The sequence below is a fragment of the Carcharhinus amblyrhynchos genome, chromosome 11 (genome assembly GCF_965287045.1).
Source record: "Carcharhinus amblyrhynchos chromosome 11, sCarAmb.v2.hapA, whole genome shotgun sequence".
Taxonomy (NCBI): domain Eukaryota; kingdom Metazoa; phylum Chordata; class Chondrichthyes; order Carcharhiniformes; family Carcharhinidae; genus Carcharhinus; species Carcharhinus amblyrhynchos.
The window spans coordinates 2,871,788-2,887,859 of NC_137334.1; the positions used below are offsets into that span (position 1 = coordinate 2,871,788).

At 42.9% G+C, this 16,072-nt stretch overlaps 1 protein-coding gene across 1 annotated transcript in view; it reads right to left on the reverse strand.

The window, feature by feature from the left end:
• LOC145349827 (uncharacterized) overlaps positions 1 to 13,114 on the reverse strand; it is a 40,388-nt gene extending 27,274 nt beyond the window's left edge. Inside the window, exons 1-4 of the mRNA XM_080198397.1 lie at positions 13,035 to 13,114; positions 6,772 to 6,922; positions 2,632 to 2,807; positions 2,136 to 2,240 (exon numbers count right to left, since the gene is read on the reverse strand). Coding sequence (XP_080054523.1) covers positions 2,136 to 2,240; positions 2,632 to 2,807; positions 6,772 to 6,913 — 423 coding nt within the window. The 5' untranslated portion in view covers positions 6,914 to 6,922; positions 13,035 to 13,114. The remainder of the gene's footprint in view (positions 1 to 2,135; positions 2,241 to 2,631; positions 2,808 to 6,771; positions 6,923 to 13,034) is intronic.
• Between the last annotated feature and the right edge of the window lie 2,958 nt (positions 13,115 to 16,072).

A 16,072-nucleotide genomic window follows, 5' to 3' on the forward strand; every position in this document is an offset into this window, starting at 1 on the left:
AAAAGATTATTGTTGACACACCCATTCACCAGATTCTCTATCTCATTTCTGTACTCTGTCTCATCATTGTTTGAGATCCAACTGATTACGGTGGTGTCGTCAGCAAACTTGAAAATCTAATTTGAAGGAATTTGGCCACACAGTCATAGGTGTATAAGGACTAATAGTAAGGGACCAAGAATACAGCCTTCTGGTGGGATACCGGTGTTGAGGATGATCATGGAGGAGGTGCTGTTGCCTATCCTTACTGATTGTAGTCTGAGAGTTAAGCAGCTCAGGATCCAGTCAGAGGGAGGTGCCAAGGCCCAGGCCACGGAGTTTGGAGATGAGTTTCATGGAAATAATGGTGTTGAAGGCTGAGCTGTAATCAATAAATAGGAGTCTGACATAGGTGTCCTTGTTATCTAGGTGTTTCAGGATTGAGTGCAGGGCCAGGGAGATGGAGTCTGCTGCAGACATGTTGCGGCGGTAGGCAAACAGTAGTGGATCCGGGTAGTCGGGGAGGCTGGAATGGATTTGTGCCATGACTAGCCAACAAAATGGAACAACCTATCTAACCTCACAAATCTACCCTGTGCTGATGTATCTGTCCATGACAGCACCATTAGGGGTGACCAGTGCACAGTTCTTGTGCAGATGAAGGGTTGTGCAGCACTGAACAAAATGAAAAAGACTGGGGTTAGATTTAGCTCAAAACTGGACATCCATTGCATGCCATCATCAGCAACAGCATTGTATTCAACCACAATCTGTAATCTCATGGCCCATCATATCCCTCACTCTACCATTACCAAAGACCAACCCTGGTTCAGTGACCGCAGAAAAGCATGCCAAAAGCAGCAACACAAGAACAAAAAAATCGGGAGCAGGAATAGGCTCTTTGAGGCTTTTCAGCCATTCGATAAGATCATGCCTGATCAGATGGTGGTCTCAACTCCACTTTCTTGTCAACTTTGTTTATCGATCAAGAGTCTATCTCACCCAGCCTTGAATATATTCAATGACCCAGATCCATGCTCTCTGAAGAAGAGAATTCCACAATCTAATGATGTTCTGACAGAAAAAAAATCCTCATCTTAGTTTTAAATGGGGACATTTAAAATACTTAAAATTTTAAAATATTTAAACTTTTAAAATTTCTTTTTTTTTAAAGCAGTGTTCCCTCACTCTGGAGTCCACACAACAGAAATTATTTCTCAGCATCCACCTTTTAAGTCCAGTCAGGATCTTATACGATTCAGCATGATATCCTTCTAAACTCCATTGGATGTAGGCCCAGCCTGCCCAAACCTTCCTCGTGAGATTCCTTCACCCCAGGAATTAGACAAGAGAACCTTATCTGCATTGGTTTGAATGCATTTATATTCTTTCTTAAGGAAGGAGACTAAAAATTGTACACAGTACTCCAGATACAGTCTCAATAAATCTGTGAAACTGCAGAAAAACATCCCAACTTATATACTTAATTCCACTGCAATAAATTCCAACATTTCCTAATCACTTGCTGTACCCACACATCAACTTTTTGTGATTCATATACCTCTGTACAGGAGAGATCTACATCTTGTTCTACTTAAATAACACACTGCTTTTCTATTCTTCCTGCCAAAATGGAATATAATGTGGGAAAATGTGAATTTGTCCATCTGCCATTTTCTTGCCCACTCATCTAATTCCCTTCATGGGCTCCATGTTTTCTTACACCAGGTACATCTACATCAGAGGGGTTGTAGCAGTTCAAAATAGCAACTCACCATCGTCTGCAAGGACAATTACAGATGAGCAACAAATGTTGGCCTTTTCAGCGATACAACGATCCCATGAAAGAATTAAAAAATTCTTACTTTCAAGTAGACGCCCAATTCTATAATTAATAAAGTTTCCACTGAATTTGCTTCCACTGCACTTCCACTCATTGAATAAATGTTTCTCATCTCTGCTCCCCTTTCCGTCCCTCCCTCAATTATCTTAACTTCGCTTCTGCATTAAGTAATAGCAGGCCATTAATTCATTATTATATTTTTTAGATTTCAGCTAAAATAATTTGGCTGCTATACGTTGTTTGATACTGTACCTGGGTTCTATCAAAAATCTACAACAGGTTGTAAAGAAACTGGATAAAGATAAATTCTTACATCACATTCACAGGTATTGATGGCAGCTGACAAGTAATCAGTAGCATCTGAGAAGCAGCTTTTTATCTTCATCAAGAATCCCTCCAAGGTTGAAAGTTTAGTATTCTGTTCTCAAAAGACACAAATTCAGATATCTTTTTGTCAGTAAATGTTAAATCCACACTCAAAGCTCAAATTCATTACATTTACACATACTCCTACTGCTTTAAAGCCTATCCCTTTGGCCACACTTTCAATTATCAGTCTTAGTTTCTGATATGTCTACCAGCACCTTTGTTTCTGGAGTTCGTAGTACAGACTGACCTTCTATGCTCATACAAGGCCGATGGATTTTCAGGCTGGAAGCAGCATTCTGACTCCAACATGCAAGAAGCCAGATAAAATAAACCAAAAAGTATCTAGCTGAGAAAAGGAAAACTCAGATGGATCTCAAGAACTGCTCAATTACAATCCCAAATTAAATAAACTGAGGCAGTTGGTAATATGCTCTTATTACCTGAGTAGTTAATCTTTGTTGAAGCATAACTATGTCATAATTTTGAGTGCATATTTCTTTTTGAAGAATTACTTTTTCTTGTTCAGCCATTCTGTATTTTTTCTTCTCTTCAGCAAGGGCCAATGCCAAAGCTTTGTTGTTATTTTTAAGTGAGATCTTCATCATTGATGAGTTGTCTAAAAGAGAAAAAATATCTACTTTGGACCAAGTGCAGAATGCAATTTAGAAATTGTTTCTTCCAATGTCTGAATGGTTTACTGTAGTAGCAGTTGTTTAACCATGCTTGTAGGAAGGCAAAGTGGTGAATTTAGAACAATTAAAAGTTGAACTCATTGCTGAACTGACGTGAAATGTACTATTATTTCTAAGAAAAAGAACAGAATTTAAGGAAGAACAACAAGTCTATCTTAAATCTTCCTATATGTGCATGGCGTTTGGCACAAATCAATTCTTTTAATTTTATTGAAAGCAGAGAAAAAGGAACACAAGGTTGGGAGACAGTCACAATAGCAAACTCTAACTAGTGGGCAGCTCAAACTGCCTAACCTTCAAAGTGATACTTTACTTAAATAGGACTTTTATATAAATTGTATTAGTGGTGCCACTCGTGGGATTGCTTTCAAAGTTTCACACATATTTCTTTACTAAACTAGATGTGAGAATAGTAACCTAATCAGCTGCAGAAACATATCTACATTAAATTGGGGGCAATAATTTTTCTAACCACAAGGGCAATAGGAAATATTGAGCTGATTAGAGATTTATTATGAATATTTTAATCAGGCTATCATGGTCTGACATGCATTATCAAGACCTGTACTGAAAACTTTTAGTTTGATCTTTCAAAGAATGCAAGTGGGAAGCGGTAGGTTGGGGCAGCGATGCAAGAAAGACTGTGGCAAGGAAGGAAATGAACAGCAGGATAGTGCAGCGAACGCAACGTGGTAGAGGATTGGGGCAGGTTCGGGAGAAGCACTGTGTAGGATGGGGTGTAACTGCTGTGAGGCACATTTTCTTCTGCAATCTCAATGCATTACAAGTCCATAATCCTTTCCCTATTACACTATATCACTCAACATCAGAACTGAAATAAAAGAGAAAGAGAGAGAAAGACATGAGGAGTTAAATACAAGGGAGTAAAGAGGCAACATATCCAGGTGATGCAGACTATTGAGCAGTGACAAAGACTGACAAGTAAAACATTAACCAGTTTTTCCCACTTGTTGTGTGCCATGCCATAGAAAAAGCAACAATAATTAAAATCTGTGTACTTTTTTCCATCTTTTTCTAAGAGAATTTTCTAGCTCTATATTTAAATTGACAGTTGCTTGTGTAAACCGATGATGTTCAAATTAATCCTTCCTGCTTGTTGAGGTCCTGACTGAAAAGGTGTAAATACAATGTGACAATTTCCATTACAAAAATCTGAAGGTGAGAATTTATACGAACTTGCATAAAAATAATTGGCCACAATACTACATTTGGGCTTCAAGATTTTAAGTAAAATATGGTGTGACCCTCCCTCTGCTGGTACTAACTGGAAACGTAGTAACTAATTAAGACTGATGACAATTCAGAAAGAAGTTAACATATAAAATTTAATGCACAGTGTGCAGTGATTCACTTTGATAGAAAGATTGATAGAAGGTGATCTAAACTAAACAATATTAAAGCAAGATATAGGAGCAGAGGGGGTGTTTGTAGAGGAGTTTTTAGAAAGTGGCAGAAGTTAGTGTCAAAAAGCAAATGAGATCCCTGGCTTTATAAATTGAGGAACTTAGCAGGGAATTTATGAAATAATTTATAAGATACTGGTCAGGATCCAACCGTCATATTGTGGTCAATTCTGGGAACACATTTTACGTCAATGCTTTACAATGGGTGCTGAGCAGAATTACTAGAATTATCAGGTACTGTTATCTGGATAGGCTACAGAAACTAAGGTTGCTCTTCTCAGAGGTGATAAGATTAAGGGGAAACTTGAAAATATTCAAAATTATGAGGTGTTTTTGAAGAGTAAACAAGAGAAACAGTTTCCAGTGGGAAAAGGTCAATAATCAGAGAGCACAGATTTAAGAGTACAGGCAAAAGAACCTTCACTGTCGCCAGATCCTCAGGACAACAGGTCACCACCAACTTCTCAAGGGCAACAGGGACAGGGAAATTTACAATTGTCCAGACTTTCTTCACAAGACAGCCTGCCCATTCCAGGTATTTATCCAGTAAACCTTCTCTGAACTGCTTATCCTAAATAAGGAGACCAATGTATACACAGTACGCCAGGTGTGAGTCTCACCAATACCCTGTATAACTGAAGCATAGTCTCCCCAATGCTGTATTCAATTCCCCTTGAATAAACTATAACATTGTAGTAGCTTCGCCAATTATTAACCTTTTGCAATTTATGCACTAGGACACCCAGATCCCTCTGCGTCTCAGAGCTCAAGACCTTAGCTTCGGATAATACAACAGCTCGACTCCAAACACATTAAGCCTTCACCAAACAGACTGATTGAACCTATCCAATTTCTATAAGCATTGTTTCTACTTTTCTTGTAACTAATCTTTGTGTGTGTATTACTGACCATCTTTACCTCAGTAACTTCCAGAGCAATGATGTGAAATAAGCTAATCTTTTCCTTTTCAAGTATAATAAGAAATAGGAGCAGGAGTAGGCCATCCAGCCCTTCGAGCCTGCCCCGCCACTCAACAAGATCATGGCTGATCTGTGGTAGCTCAGTTCCACATTCCCGCCCTCTCCCCATAACCCTTAATCCCCTCTCTTATCAAGAACCCATCAACCCGCTTCTTAAAAATATTTAGCGAGGCAGCCTCCACCACTTCAACGGGCAGAGAATTCCAGAGATTCACCACCCTTTGAGTGAAGAAGTTCCTCCTCAACTCCGTTCTAAACCGCCTCCCCTTTATCTTGAGGCTGTGCCCCCTAGTCCTACTGTCTTTTTTGAGCGGGAAGAGTCTCTCCACCTCTATCCTATCCATCCCATTCATCATCTTATACGTCTCAATGAGATCTCCCCTCATTCTTCTAAACTCTAACGAGTACAAGCCCAGTTTATTCAGCCTCTCCTCATAGCTCAATCCCCTCAACTCCGGTATCAGCCTAGTAAACCTCCTCTGCACTCCCTCCAGGGCCAAAATATCCTTGCGCAGGTGCGGCGCCCAAAACTGCACACAGTACTCCAGCTGCGGCCTCACCAATGCCCTATACAGCTGCAGCAAGACCTCCCTACTTTTATATTCAATCCCCCTCGCTATGAAGGCCAGCATCCCATTCGCCTTCCTGACCACCTGCTGCACCTGCAAGCTGGGTTTTTGCGACTCATGCACAAGGACCCCGAGGTCCCTCTGCACCGTCGCCTGCTGCAGTTTTTCGCCACGTAAGTAATAGTCCTTCCTACCATTCTTCCTACCAAAGTGGACCACCTCACACTTGCCAACATTAAATTCCATTTGCCATTTCCTGGCCCATTCGCCCAGCCTATCTAGATCCTTCTGCAGACTCTCCACACCCTCCGCACAATTTGCCTTTCCCCCAATCTTGGTGTCATCAGCAAATTTCGACACCCTGCACTCGGTTCCCTCCTCCAGATCATCTATATAAATGGTAAATAGCTGAGGCCCCAGCACCGACCCCTGGGGCACCCCACTAGTCACCAACCGCCAATCCGAATAGCACCCATTGACCCCCACTCTCTGCCTCCTATTTGACAACCAATCCTCTATCCACGCTAACACCCTACCCCCAACTCCATGCTGCTGGGTTCATTTTAAATTGAATTACTCACTCCAAGAGTAAAATATACAAGTGGACACATATATATGTATGTATACACACACACACACACACACACAAAACATATTGGTCATGGATAACTTTGTGGAAACACTTTTCAAAAGAATCTGGGAGAGTAATTCTCACTTATATTTTGCTCAGTTTTATTTAGATAATTTAAAACTGAAAATACAATTTTATTAAATTGAATACTTAAGTACCACCAAATTTTAAATCAGAATAACTTGAATGCAAATACCAACAGATTGTTGCATAAGTGGGTCGAGCAAGGTCAGGTTTGCTAGGTGTGCAGAAAATAGCAGAGTCAAGGAAAACAGAACACTTACTAAGAATCTTGGTCTTAATCTTAGAGATCAGAGATGCATTGTATTTTGTCTTTTTTAAAATACCATTGCGTTTTTCCTTCATTTTGCCAGAGAAGTCCAAATGGCTGGTGTTTACAGTCACATTCATCACGTCACTTTCCATAATTTAAACCTGAAAGAAAAATATAGCACATAATTCTACTCTCATAAAATAAACAATAAAATGATACACTCATTATAAATATTAATGACAATTCTACTTGTCCATACAATTACAGAATACACAACACAGCCAATCAATAACCGTGCTTATGACCCACACACCTTTCCTGACATAATGATGGCAGTGCGAAGTCCCATGAACTGAAAGCACGCCTATCTGAAAGAGGGGCAGATTTTCATAAAAAATGTTAAAAGTGATTTCAAACAATTTATAGGAAGGAATGCAGGAACAGGGAGTTGGCCATATATGTCTTCTAGCTCCTTCCGCTATTAAATGAGACACCTGATCTGTGACCTAACACCAAATACTTGTCTTTGCCCCATATCCTTTAATAAATTTGCTAAGTGATTTGAGTAATTTCTATTTGCAGAAATGAGTTCCAAACTCCTTTTCACCCCTTGCCTGTAAAGGTGTTTTCCTCCTCAAACTAGGCAAGCCTTGTTGGTTATATTTTATAACTGTTCACTGACATCAACCCCAGCCATTCCTACCCCAGTCTCTGAACTTCCAGCACTTCTAGTGTCTGGAGCAAATTCCATTCTAACCTTGTAGGCTCAAGCGGATGACCTGACAGTTGCCTCCACCGAACTCATTTGTCACAGTTTTGCCCACTTAATCTATCAAGATCTTTGTAAGTTTATGCTCACTTCTATATTCCTGGAAATAATTCACAATTGTTTTGAATAATTTTCCGGGGGGGGGGGGGGGTGGAAGGAATGCACAGAATTTCTATTAGAAGGTTGCAAAAGGGAAGAGAGGGCCAGCTTGTCCTTTTCTTTCCCCCAAAAATGTAGTTTATTCAAAAATTGTGAATATGTGTTACAATTCATAATTGGCAACACGAAGTGCAACACAGATCAGCTTCTTTCAATGAGTGTCTGATTACACTAACTATTACAGTTATAATTACAATGTACCATCATTGCATGTCAAACCTTTCCCAGCTTCTTGGTAGGAGGGCCTCAAAAGCTGCCTTTCCCTATTGAGTCCTTTATAATTGCTTCTCGAACATTAATGCTTCTGTAAGGCAAAGTTCAGAACTTGCATCCCCAATACAGATGTTGGGATGTCTTGTTGAAATTGTACAAGACATTGTTAAGGCCGTGCTTGGAATACTGTGTGCAATTCTGGTCACCCTACATAGAAAGGATATTATTAAACTAGAAAGAGCGCAGGCAAGATTTAGTAGGATGCTACCAGGACTTGATGAATTGAATTATAAGGAGAGGCTGAATAGATGAGGACATTTTTCTCTGGAGCATAGAAGGCTGAGGGATGACCTATTGAGGTCTATAAAATAATGACGGGCATAGACAAGGCAGATAGTCAATATCTTTTCCCAAAGGTAGGGGAATCTAAAACTAGAGGACATAGGTTTAAAGTGAGAGGGGAGAGATACAGAAGTATCCAAAGGGGCAATTTTTTCACACAGAGGATGTTGAGTGTCTGGAACAAGCTGCCAGAGGAGTACAAGAGACGGGTACAATTTTATCTTTTAAAAAGCATTTAGATAGTTACATGGGTAGAGGGATTATGGGCTAAATGCAGGCAATTGGGATTGTCTTAGGAGTTTAAAAAAAATAAGGGCAGCATGGACAAGTTGGGCTGAAGGGCCTGTTTCCATGCTGTAAATCTCTGACTCTCATTATTTACCATCTATAGTAATGACACACATGACAGCAAGGTAATGTATCCAAGTTTGCTGATGATGAAGTGGGAAAGTAAGCAGTAAACATACAAACAAATATATGCTGTCGGAGGAACTGGCCTCTCGAGATTGCACTGCCATTCAATAATGTGGAGATGCCGGCATTGGACAGGGGTGGGCACAGTAAGAAGTCTCACTACACCACGTTAAAGTCCAATAGGTTTGTTTGGAATCATGAGCTTTTGGAGCACTGCTCCTTCATCAGGTGAGTCAAGGGGCATCAAGACTCGAAATGTTGGCTCTATTCTATCCTGAGATGCTTTCAAACCTGCTGAGATTTTCCAAAATTTTTTATTTTTACTCCAGATGTGGTCTTATCAGTACTCTATATAACTGAAGCACAACCTCCCCACTTTTGTATTCAATTCCTCTCACATTAAATAATAATTCAAATAGCTTTCTTAATTACTTGCTGTAACTGTATACTAACCTTTTGTTATTCATGTACCAAGACATCCAGATCCTTCTCACTATTTACATAATATGGTATTTTATTCATCCTGCCAAAATGTACAATTTCATATTTTTCCACATTATATGCCATTGGTCAGATCTCTGCCCACTCATTTAACTGATTTATTTATTTTTGTTACCTTACGTCACAACTTACTTTCCTATCTAATCTTGTATCATCAGATTTGACAATCACTCCATTCATCAGTCATTTGGTAAATTGTAAACAGCTCAGGTCCCAACAACGATCCCTGTCACTCACTACTCGTTACATCTTGCCAACCTGAGAAAGGCTCATTTATGCTTACTCTATGCTTCCTGCCATTCGGCAAATCTCCTATCGATGCCAATATGTTATCTGCAACAAGTATTTTATTTTCCACAATAACCTTTGATATGGCACTTTATCAAATGCGTTCTGGAAGTCTAAGTACAGTACATCCATCAATTCCTCTTTATCCACAGAATAGGTTATTCCCTCAAAGAATTCCAATAAGTTGGTAAACATGATTTCCCTTTACCAAACCATGATCACTCTGCCTGATTTCTTGAACTTATCTAAATGCCCTGTTATAACTTCTTTAGGAATAGCTTCTAACATTTTCCCTCTGACAGGGTGTTAGGCTAACTGTGGTCTCCTATTTTCAGCCTCCCTGTTTTTGAGTAATGGAGTTACATTTGCTATCTTCCAATCTAAAGGGACCTATTTTGGAAAGAATTATAAGGGATAGGATTTATAATCATCTAGAGGGAAATAAATTGATTAGGGATAGTCAACACGGTTTTGTGAAGGATATGTCGTGCCTCACAAACCTTATTCAGTTTTTTGAAAAGGTGACCAAAGAAGTGGATAAGGGTAAGGCAGTTGACGTGGTGTATATGGATTTTAGCAAAGCGTTTGATAAGGTTCCCCATGGTAGGCATTGCACAAAATGCAGATGCATTGGATTGAGGATGATTTAGCTGTTTGGATCAGGAATTGGCTAGCTGACAGAAGACAGAGGGTGGTGGTTGATGGGAAATATTCAACCTGGAGTTCAGTTACAGATCCTCAAGAATCTGTTTTGGGGCCACTGCTGTTTGTCATTTTTATAAATGACCTAGATGAGGGTGTAGAAGGATGGATTAGTAAATTTGCTGACGACACCAAAGTTGGAGGAGTTGTAGACAGTGAGGATGGATGTTACAGTTTGCAGAGGGGCATAGATAAGCTGCAGACCTGGGCCGAGAGGTGGCAGATGGAGTTTAATATGGAAAAGTGTGAGGTGATTCACTTTGGTAAGGGTAACAGGAGTACAGAATATAGGGCTAATGGAAGGACTCTTAGTAGTGTTGACGAGCAGAGAGATCTCGGGATACATGTGCATAGCTCCCTGAAAGTTGGCACCCAGGTTGATAAGGTTGTTAAGAAGGCGTACGGCGTGTTAGCTTTTATTGGTAGAGGGATTACATTTTGGAGCCATGAGGTCATATTACAACTGTACAAAACTCTGGAGCGGCCGCACTTGGAGTATTGCGTACAGTTCTGGTCGCCGCATTACAAGAAAGATGTGGAGGCATTGGAAAGGGTGCAGAAGAGGTTTACCAGGATGTTGCCTGGTAATGGTGGGAAGGTCTTATGAGGAAAGGTTGAGGGACTTGAGGTTATTTTCATTAGAGAGAAGGTTACGAGATGACCTCATTAAGGCATACAAGATGATCAGAGGATTGGATAGGGTGGACAGTGAGAGCCTTTTTCCTCGGATGGTGATGGCTAACACGAGGGGACATAGCTTTAAATTAAGGGGTGGTAATTATAGGACGGATGTCAGAGGTAGATTCTTCACTCAGAGGGTAGTAAGGTCGTGGAATGCCCTGCCTGCAGCAGTTGTGGACTCGCCAACTTTAAGGGTGTTCAAACGGTCAGTGGATAGGCATATGGATAACATTGGAACAGTTTAGGTTAGAGGGACATTAGATTGGTTCCACCGGTCGATGCAACATTGAGGGCCAAAGGGCCTGTACTACGCTGCGCTAGGTTCTATTTTGATTTATTATTGTCACTTGTATTAACACAGTGAAAAGTATTGTTTCTTGCGCACTACACAGACAAAACATACCATTCATAGAGAAGGAAACAAGTCAGTGCAGAATGTAGTGTTACAGTCATAGCTAGGGTGTAGAGAAAGATCAACTTAATTCAAGGTAAGTCCATTCAAAAGTTTGACAGCAGCAGGGAAGTGGTTGAGTCAGTTGGTACATGACTTCAAGACTTTTGTATCTTGTTCCCGAAGGAAGAAGGTGGAAGACAGAATGTCTGGGGTGCATGGGGTCTTTAATTATGCTGGCTGCGTTGCTGAGGCAGCAGGAAGTGCAGACAGAATCAGTGGATGGGAGCTGGTTGCTTGATGGACTGGGCTACATTCATGACCTTTTGTAGTTCCTTGCGGTCTTGGGCAGAGCAGGAGACATACCAAGCTGTGATACAACCAGAAAGAATGCTTTCTATGATGCATCTGTAAAAGTTGGTGAGAGTCGTAGCTGACATGCCAAATTTCCTTAGTCTTCTGAGAAAGTAGAGATCTTGGTGGTCTTTCTTAACCATGGGGGGGACCAGGACAGGTTGTTGGTGATCTGGACACTAAAAACTTGAAGCTCTCAACCCTTTCTACTTCGTCCCCATTGATGTAGACAGGGGCATGTTCTCCTTTACGCTTCCTGAAGTCAATGACAATCTCCTTTGTTTGCTGACATCAAGGGAAAGATTATTGTTGCTGCACCAGTTCACCAGATTCTCCATCTCCTTCCTGTACTCTGTCTCATCATTATTTCAGATCTGACCCACTGTGATGTTGTCGTCAGCAAACTTGAAAATCGAATTGGAGGGGAATTTGGCCAGTCATACATGTGTAAGGAGTATAGTAGGGGGCTGAGAACAGGGTTGTGGGGCACCAATGTTGAGGAAGGTCATGAAAGAGGTGTTGTTGCCTATCCTTCTGATTGTGGACTAAGTTAGGAAATTTAGGATCCAGTTGCAGACAGAGGTGCTGAGGCCCAAGCCACTGAGTTTCGTGGAAATAATGGTGTTGAAGGCTGAGCTGTAGTTAATAAATAGGAGTCTGACATAGGTGTTCTTGTTGTCTAAGTGTTCCAGGGTTAAGTGCAGGGCCAGGGAGATGGCATTTGCTGTGGACCTGTTGCGACAGTAGGCAAACTGTAGTGGATCCAGGCAGTCCAGGAGGCTGGAACTGTTTTGTGTCATGACGAGCCCTTCAAAGCACTTCATAATGATGGATGTCAGAGCCACCAGCTTCTGGGATCTTACATATATCCTCTACAGTAAAACAAGAGAATGCTAGAAAAGAGTTGGGCATGTGCCATGGACCCAGTACTCCACCCGTGTAGCTCCTCCTGATGCATTTCCAGTTGGTGTTCAAGCTAATGCCACAAGATCTCATTGACGCACTGGTGGTTATCATTGCTATCTCACAGCACCAGAGACCTAGGTTCAATTTTCAGCCTTAGGTGATTGTGGAGTTTGCACGTTCCTCCAGTGTTTGCGTGGGTTCCAACTGGCTGTTCCAGTTTCTCCTCTCAGTCAAAAAAAACATGGGTTAGGTGGACTGGCTGTGGTAAATTGCCCCTCAGTGCCAGGGAGATTAGCGGGGTAAATATGTGGGGTTACAGGGATAAGGTCTGGGTGGAACTGTTGTCGGTGCAGACTCAATGGGCCAAATGGCCTCTTTCTGCATTGAAGGGATTCTATGATTCTACCTAGCTGGTCTGGCAACATCTGTAGGTAGTTGATCTTGTTTTAGATCATTTACACTATTTTGTTTATTTCCTCTATTCTGAAGATTGACACAAGATACCTACTCAATCTAACTGTTATTGCAGACCAATCTGAAGAGTGATATTTACCTTTACAAACACCAAGATGAAGGCTCTGTGATTGAATCTCTCACACACGCCAAATCTCGCCCTCTTCAGTTTTCTTTCTTGTTTCCCCCCCCCCCCCCGGCTTTGTTTTGCTCTCCTTCCCCTCTCTCGCTTTAGACCGACCCTCCTCGCCTCTTGCCCCCAACCCAGCTCCTCCTCTCTGTTGCCCCAGTCCAGTTCCCTACCTTCAATTCAGTCCAGTCTGCCTTGCTCAAGGCCAGTCCTGCTCGCTCCCTTGCCCCACTCCTCTCTCTCGTCACCCCAGTCTCATCTCTCTCTCCCCCGCGGTGTTTCTCTCTCCCCGGTGTGTTTCTCTCACTCTCTCCCCGGTGTGTTTCTCTCACTCTCTCCCCGGTGTTTCTCTCTCCCCGGTGTGTTTCTCTCACTCTCTCCCTGGTGTTTTTCTCTCACTCTCTCCCCGGTGTGTTTCTCTCACTCTCTCCCCGGTGTGTTTCTCTCACTCTCTCCCCGGTGTGTTTCTCTCACTCTCTCCCCGGTGTGTTTCTCTCACTCTCTCCCCGGTGTATTTCTCTCACTCTCTCCCCGGTGTATTTCTCTCACTCTCTCCCCGGTGTGTTTCTCTCACTCTCTCCCCGGTGTGTTTCTCTCACTCTCTCCCCGGTGTGTTTCTCTCACTCTCTCCCCGGTGTGTTTCTCTCACTCTCTCCCCGGTGTATTTCTCTCACTCTCTCCCTGGTGTGTTTCTCTCCCCGGTATGTTTCTCTCCCCGGTGTTTTTCTCTCCCCGGTGTATTTCTCTCACTCTCTCCCCGGTGTGTTTCTCTCACTCTCTCCCCGGTGTATTTCTCTCACTCTCTCCCTGGTGTATTTCTCTCACTCTCTCCCCGGTGTGTTTCTCTCACTCTCTCCCCGGTGTATTTCTCTCACTCTCTCCCCGGTGTGTTTCTCTCACTCTCTCCCCGGTGTGTTTCTCTCACTCTCTCCCCGGTGTATTTCTCTCACTCTCTCCCCGGTGTTTTTCTCTCCCCGGTGTGTTTCTCTCACTCTCTCCCCGGTGTGTTTCTCTCACTCTCTCCCCGGTGTGTTTCTCTCACTCTCTCCCCGGTGTGTTTCTCTCACTCTCTCCCCGGTGTGTTTCTCTCACTCTCTCCCCGGTGTGTTTCTCTCCGCCGCCGGTTGGAATTTTCCCTGCGCGCGGCGCGAGCCCAAAATTAAAAAACAACAATGGCCCTGATTGGTGAGGCAGAGCGCACGCGCAACCGGCTGCCGGGAGCGGACACTTTCATTGGTCCATCGGGCGCAGGGACTGGGACACGTGGCGGCCTGTCCGCTCTTTCTATTGGTCTGCCTCTGGAGAGAGCGCGATGTGTCAGGGGCGGGGGAGGGGGGGAGGGGGCCGACGGAGGGGCGGGGCGGGGCGGAGCGGCGGAAGGAGGGGGCGGGGCGGAGGGAGGAGGGGGCGGGGCAAGGCGGCGGGAGGGCGGGGCAGGGCGGCGGACAGACACTCCCGATTGGCTCACATGGTACTCAGGCCCAGCCTGGCGGTTGGGACGAACCGGAAATGCGTCAAGAGGTGTGTGGCGCATGTGTATTTCAGCCTTTCCAGCTGGCAGTTGATGGTGAGGGTTGTGTGGTGTTTAAAAGCAAATTACTGCGGATACTGGAATCCGTAACTGGAAGAGAAAATGCTGGGAAATCTCAGCAGGTCTGGTAGTATCTGTTAGGAGAGAAAAGAGCTGAGATTTCGAGTCCAGATGACCGTTTGTCGAAGTTAGGAGACATGCTGCTGTGGCTGTGTAGAGTTTGTTTTGTTCTCTAGCCATACCATTAGGGAAGCCATGGCCTAGTAGCTAATTGGTGGGTTATTAATCCAGAAACTCTGGGGACCTGGGTTCAAATCCCCTCATGGCAGATGATGGAATTTGAATTCAACAATATCTGCAGATTACACTGCCCCGAGTGGCTTGATCCAAAGCCATAACCTTTCCATTCAGATCCCACACTTGTTGGGGAATGTGTTGGAAGGCGGGGGGGGTTCCTGGTTAGCTTAGTTAAGAGCTGGTCAGGTGCTTTATCTATATCATGGGTTCAAATCCTATATTAAGTAATATGACCGTTCCTTGAATTTTTTTTCAATTTCTTTTCGCTGCTATTGATTTTTTTTTCCAATGCCTTTAAACTAATCAGCTCTGAGTTCATTGGATTTGGGAAGCTTATTTCATAAAAACAAGAAAACGCAAGAGTGGCGCAGTGGTTGGTACTGCTGCCTCACAGTGCCTGGGATGGGGTGTTGTGAGACTTCTTACTGTTTTTACCCCAGTCCAACGCTGGCATCTCCACATCACATGGTTCAATTCCAGCCTTGGTCACTATGGAGTTTGCATGTTCTTGCCATATCTGTGTGGGTTTCCTCTGGATCCCCCATGTCCTTCCCACAGCCTAAAAGATGTGCAGGTTAGGTGGATTGGCCATGCTAAATTACACCCTAGTGTCAGGGGGATTAGGTTAAATAGGCCCTATCCCTGTAATCCTAAGTGCATTTATTGCTGGTGCAGGCTTGATAGGCTGAGTCCTCCTGCGCTCTGTCATTTTAGGAGTAGGCCATTCAGCCCCTTGAACTTGCTCTGCCATTCAATAAGATCATGGCTGATCTGTGGTCTAACTCTATGTACCTGCCTTAGGCCCAAATCTCCTAATTCCCCTGCTCAATAAAAAAGTCTTTCAGATTTAAATCTAGCAATTGAATCAGCATCCACTGCTGTTTGATGAAGAGAATTCCAAATGTCCACCACCCTCTGTGTGCAGAAGTGTTTTCTAACATCTCACCTGAACAGCTTGGCCCTAATTTTTAGATTACGGTCCCTGGTTCTAGAGCCTCCAACTAGTGGAAACAATTTATCCTTTTCCACCCTGTCCTTTGCTGTAAATATTTTGTAGCCTTCTATCAGATCACCCCTCAACTTTCTGTATTTGAGAATAAAGGCCTAATTTGTCCAATCTCTCCTTGTAACTTTAACCCTGAAGTCCAGGGATAATTCTTGTAAACCTGCATTGAACTTC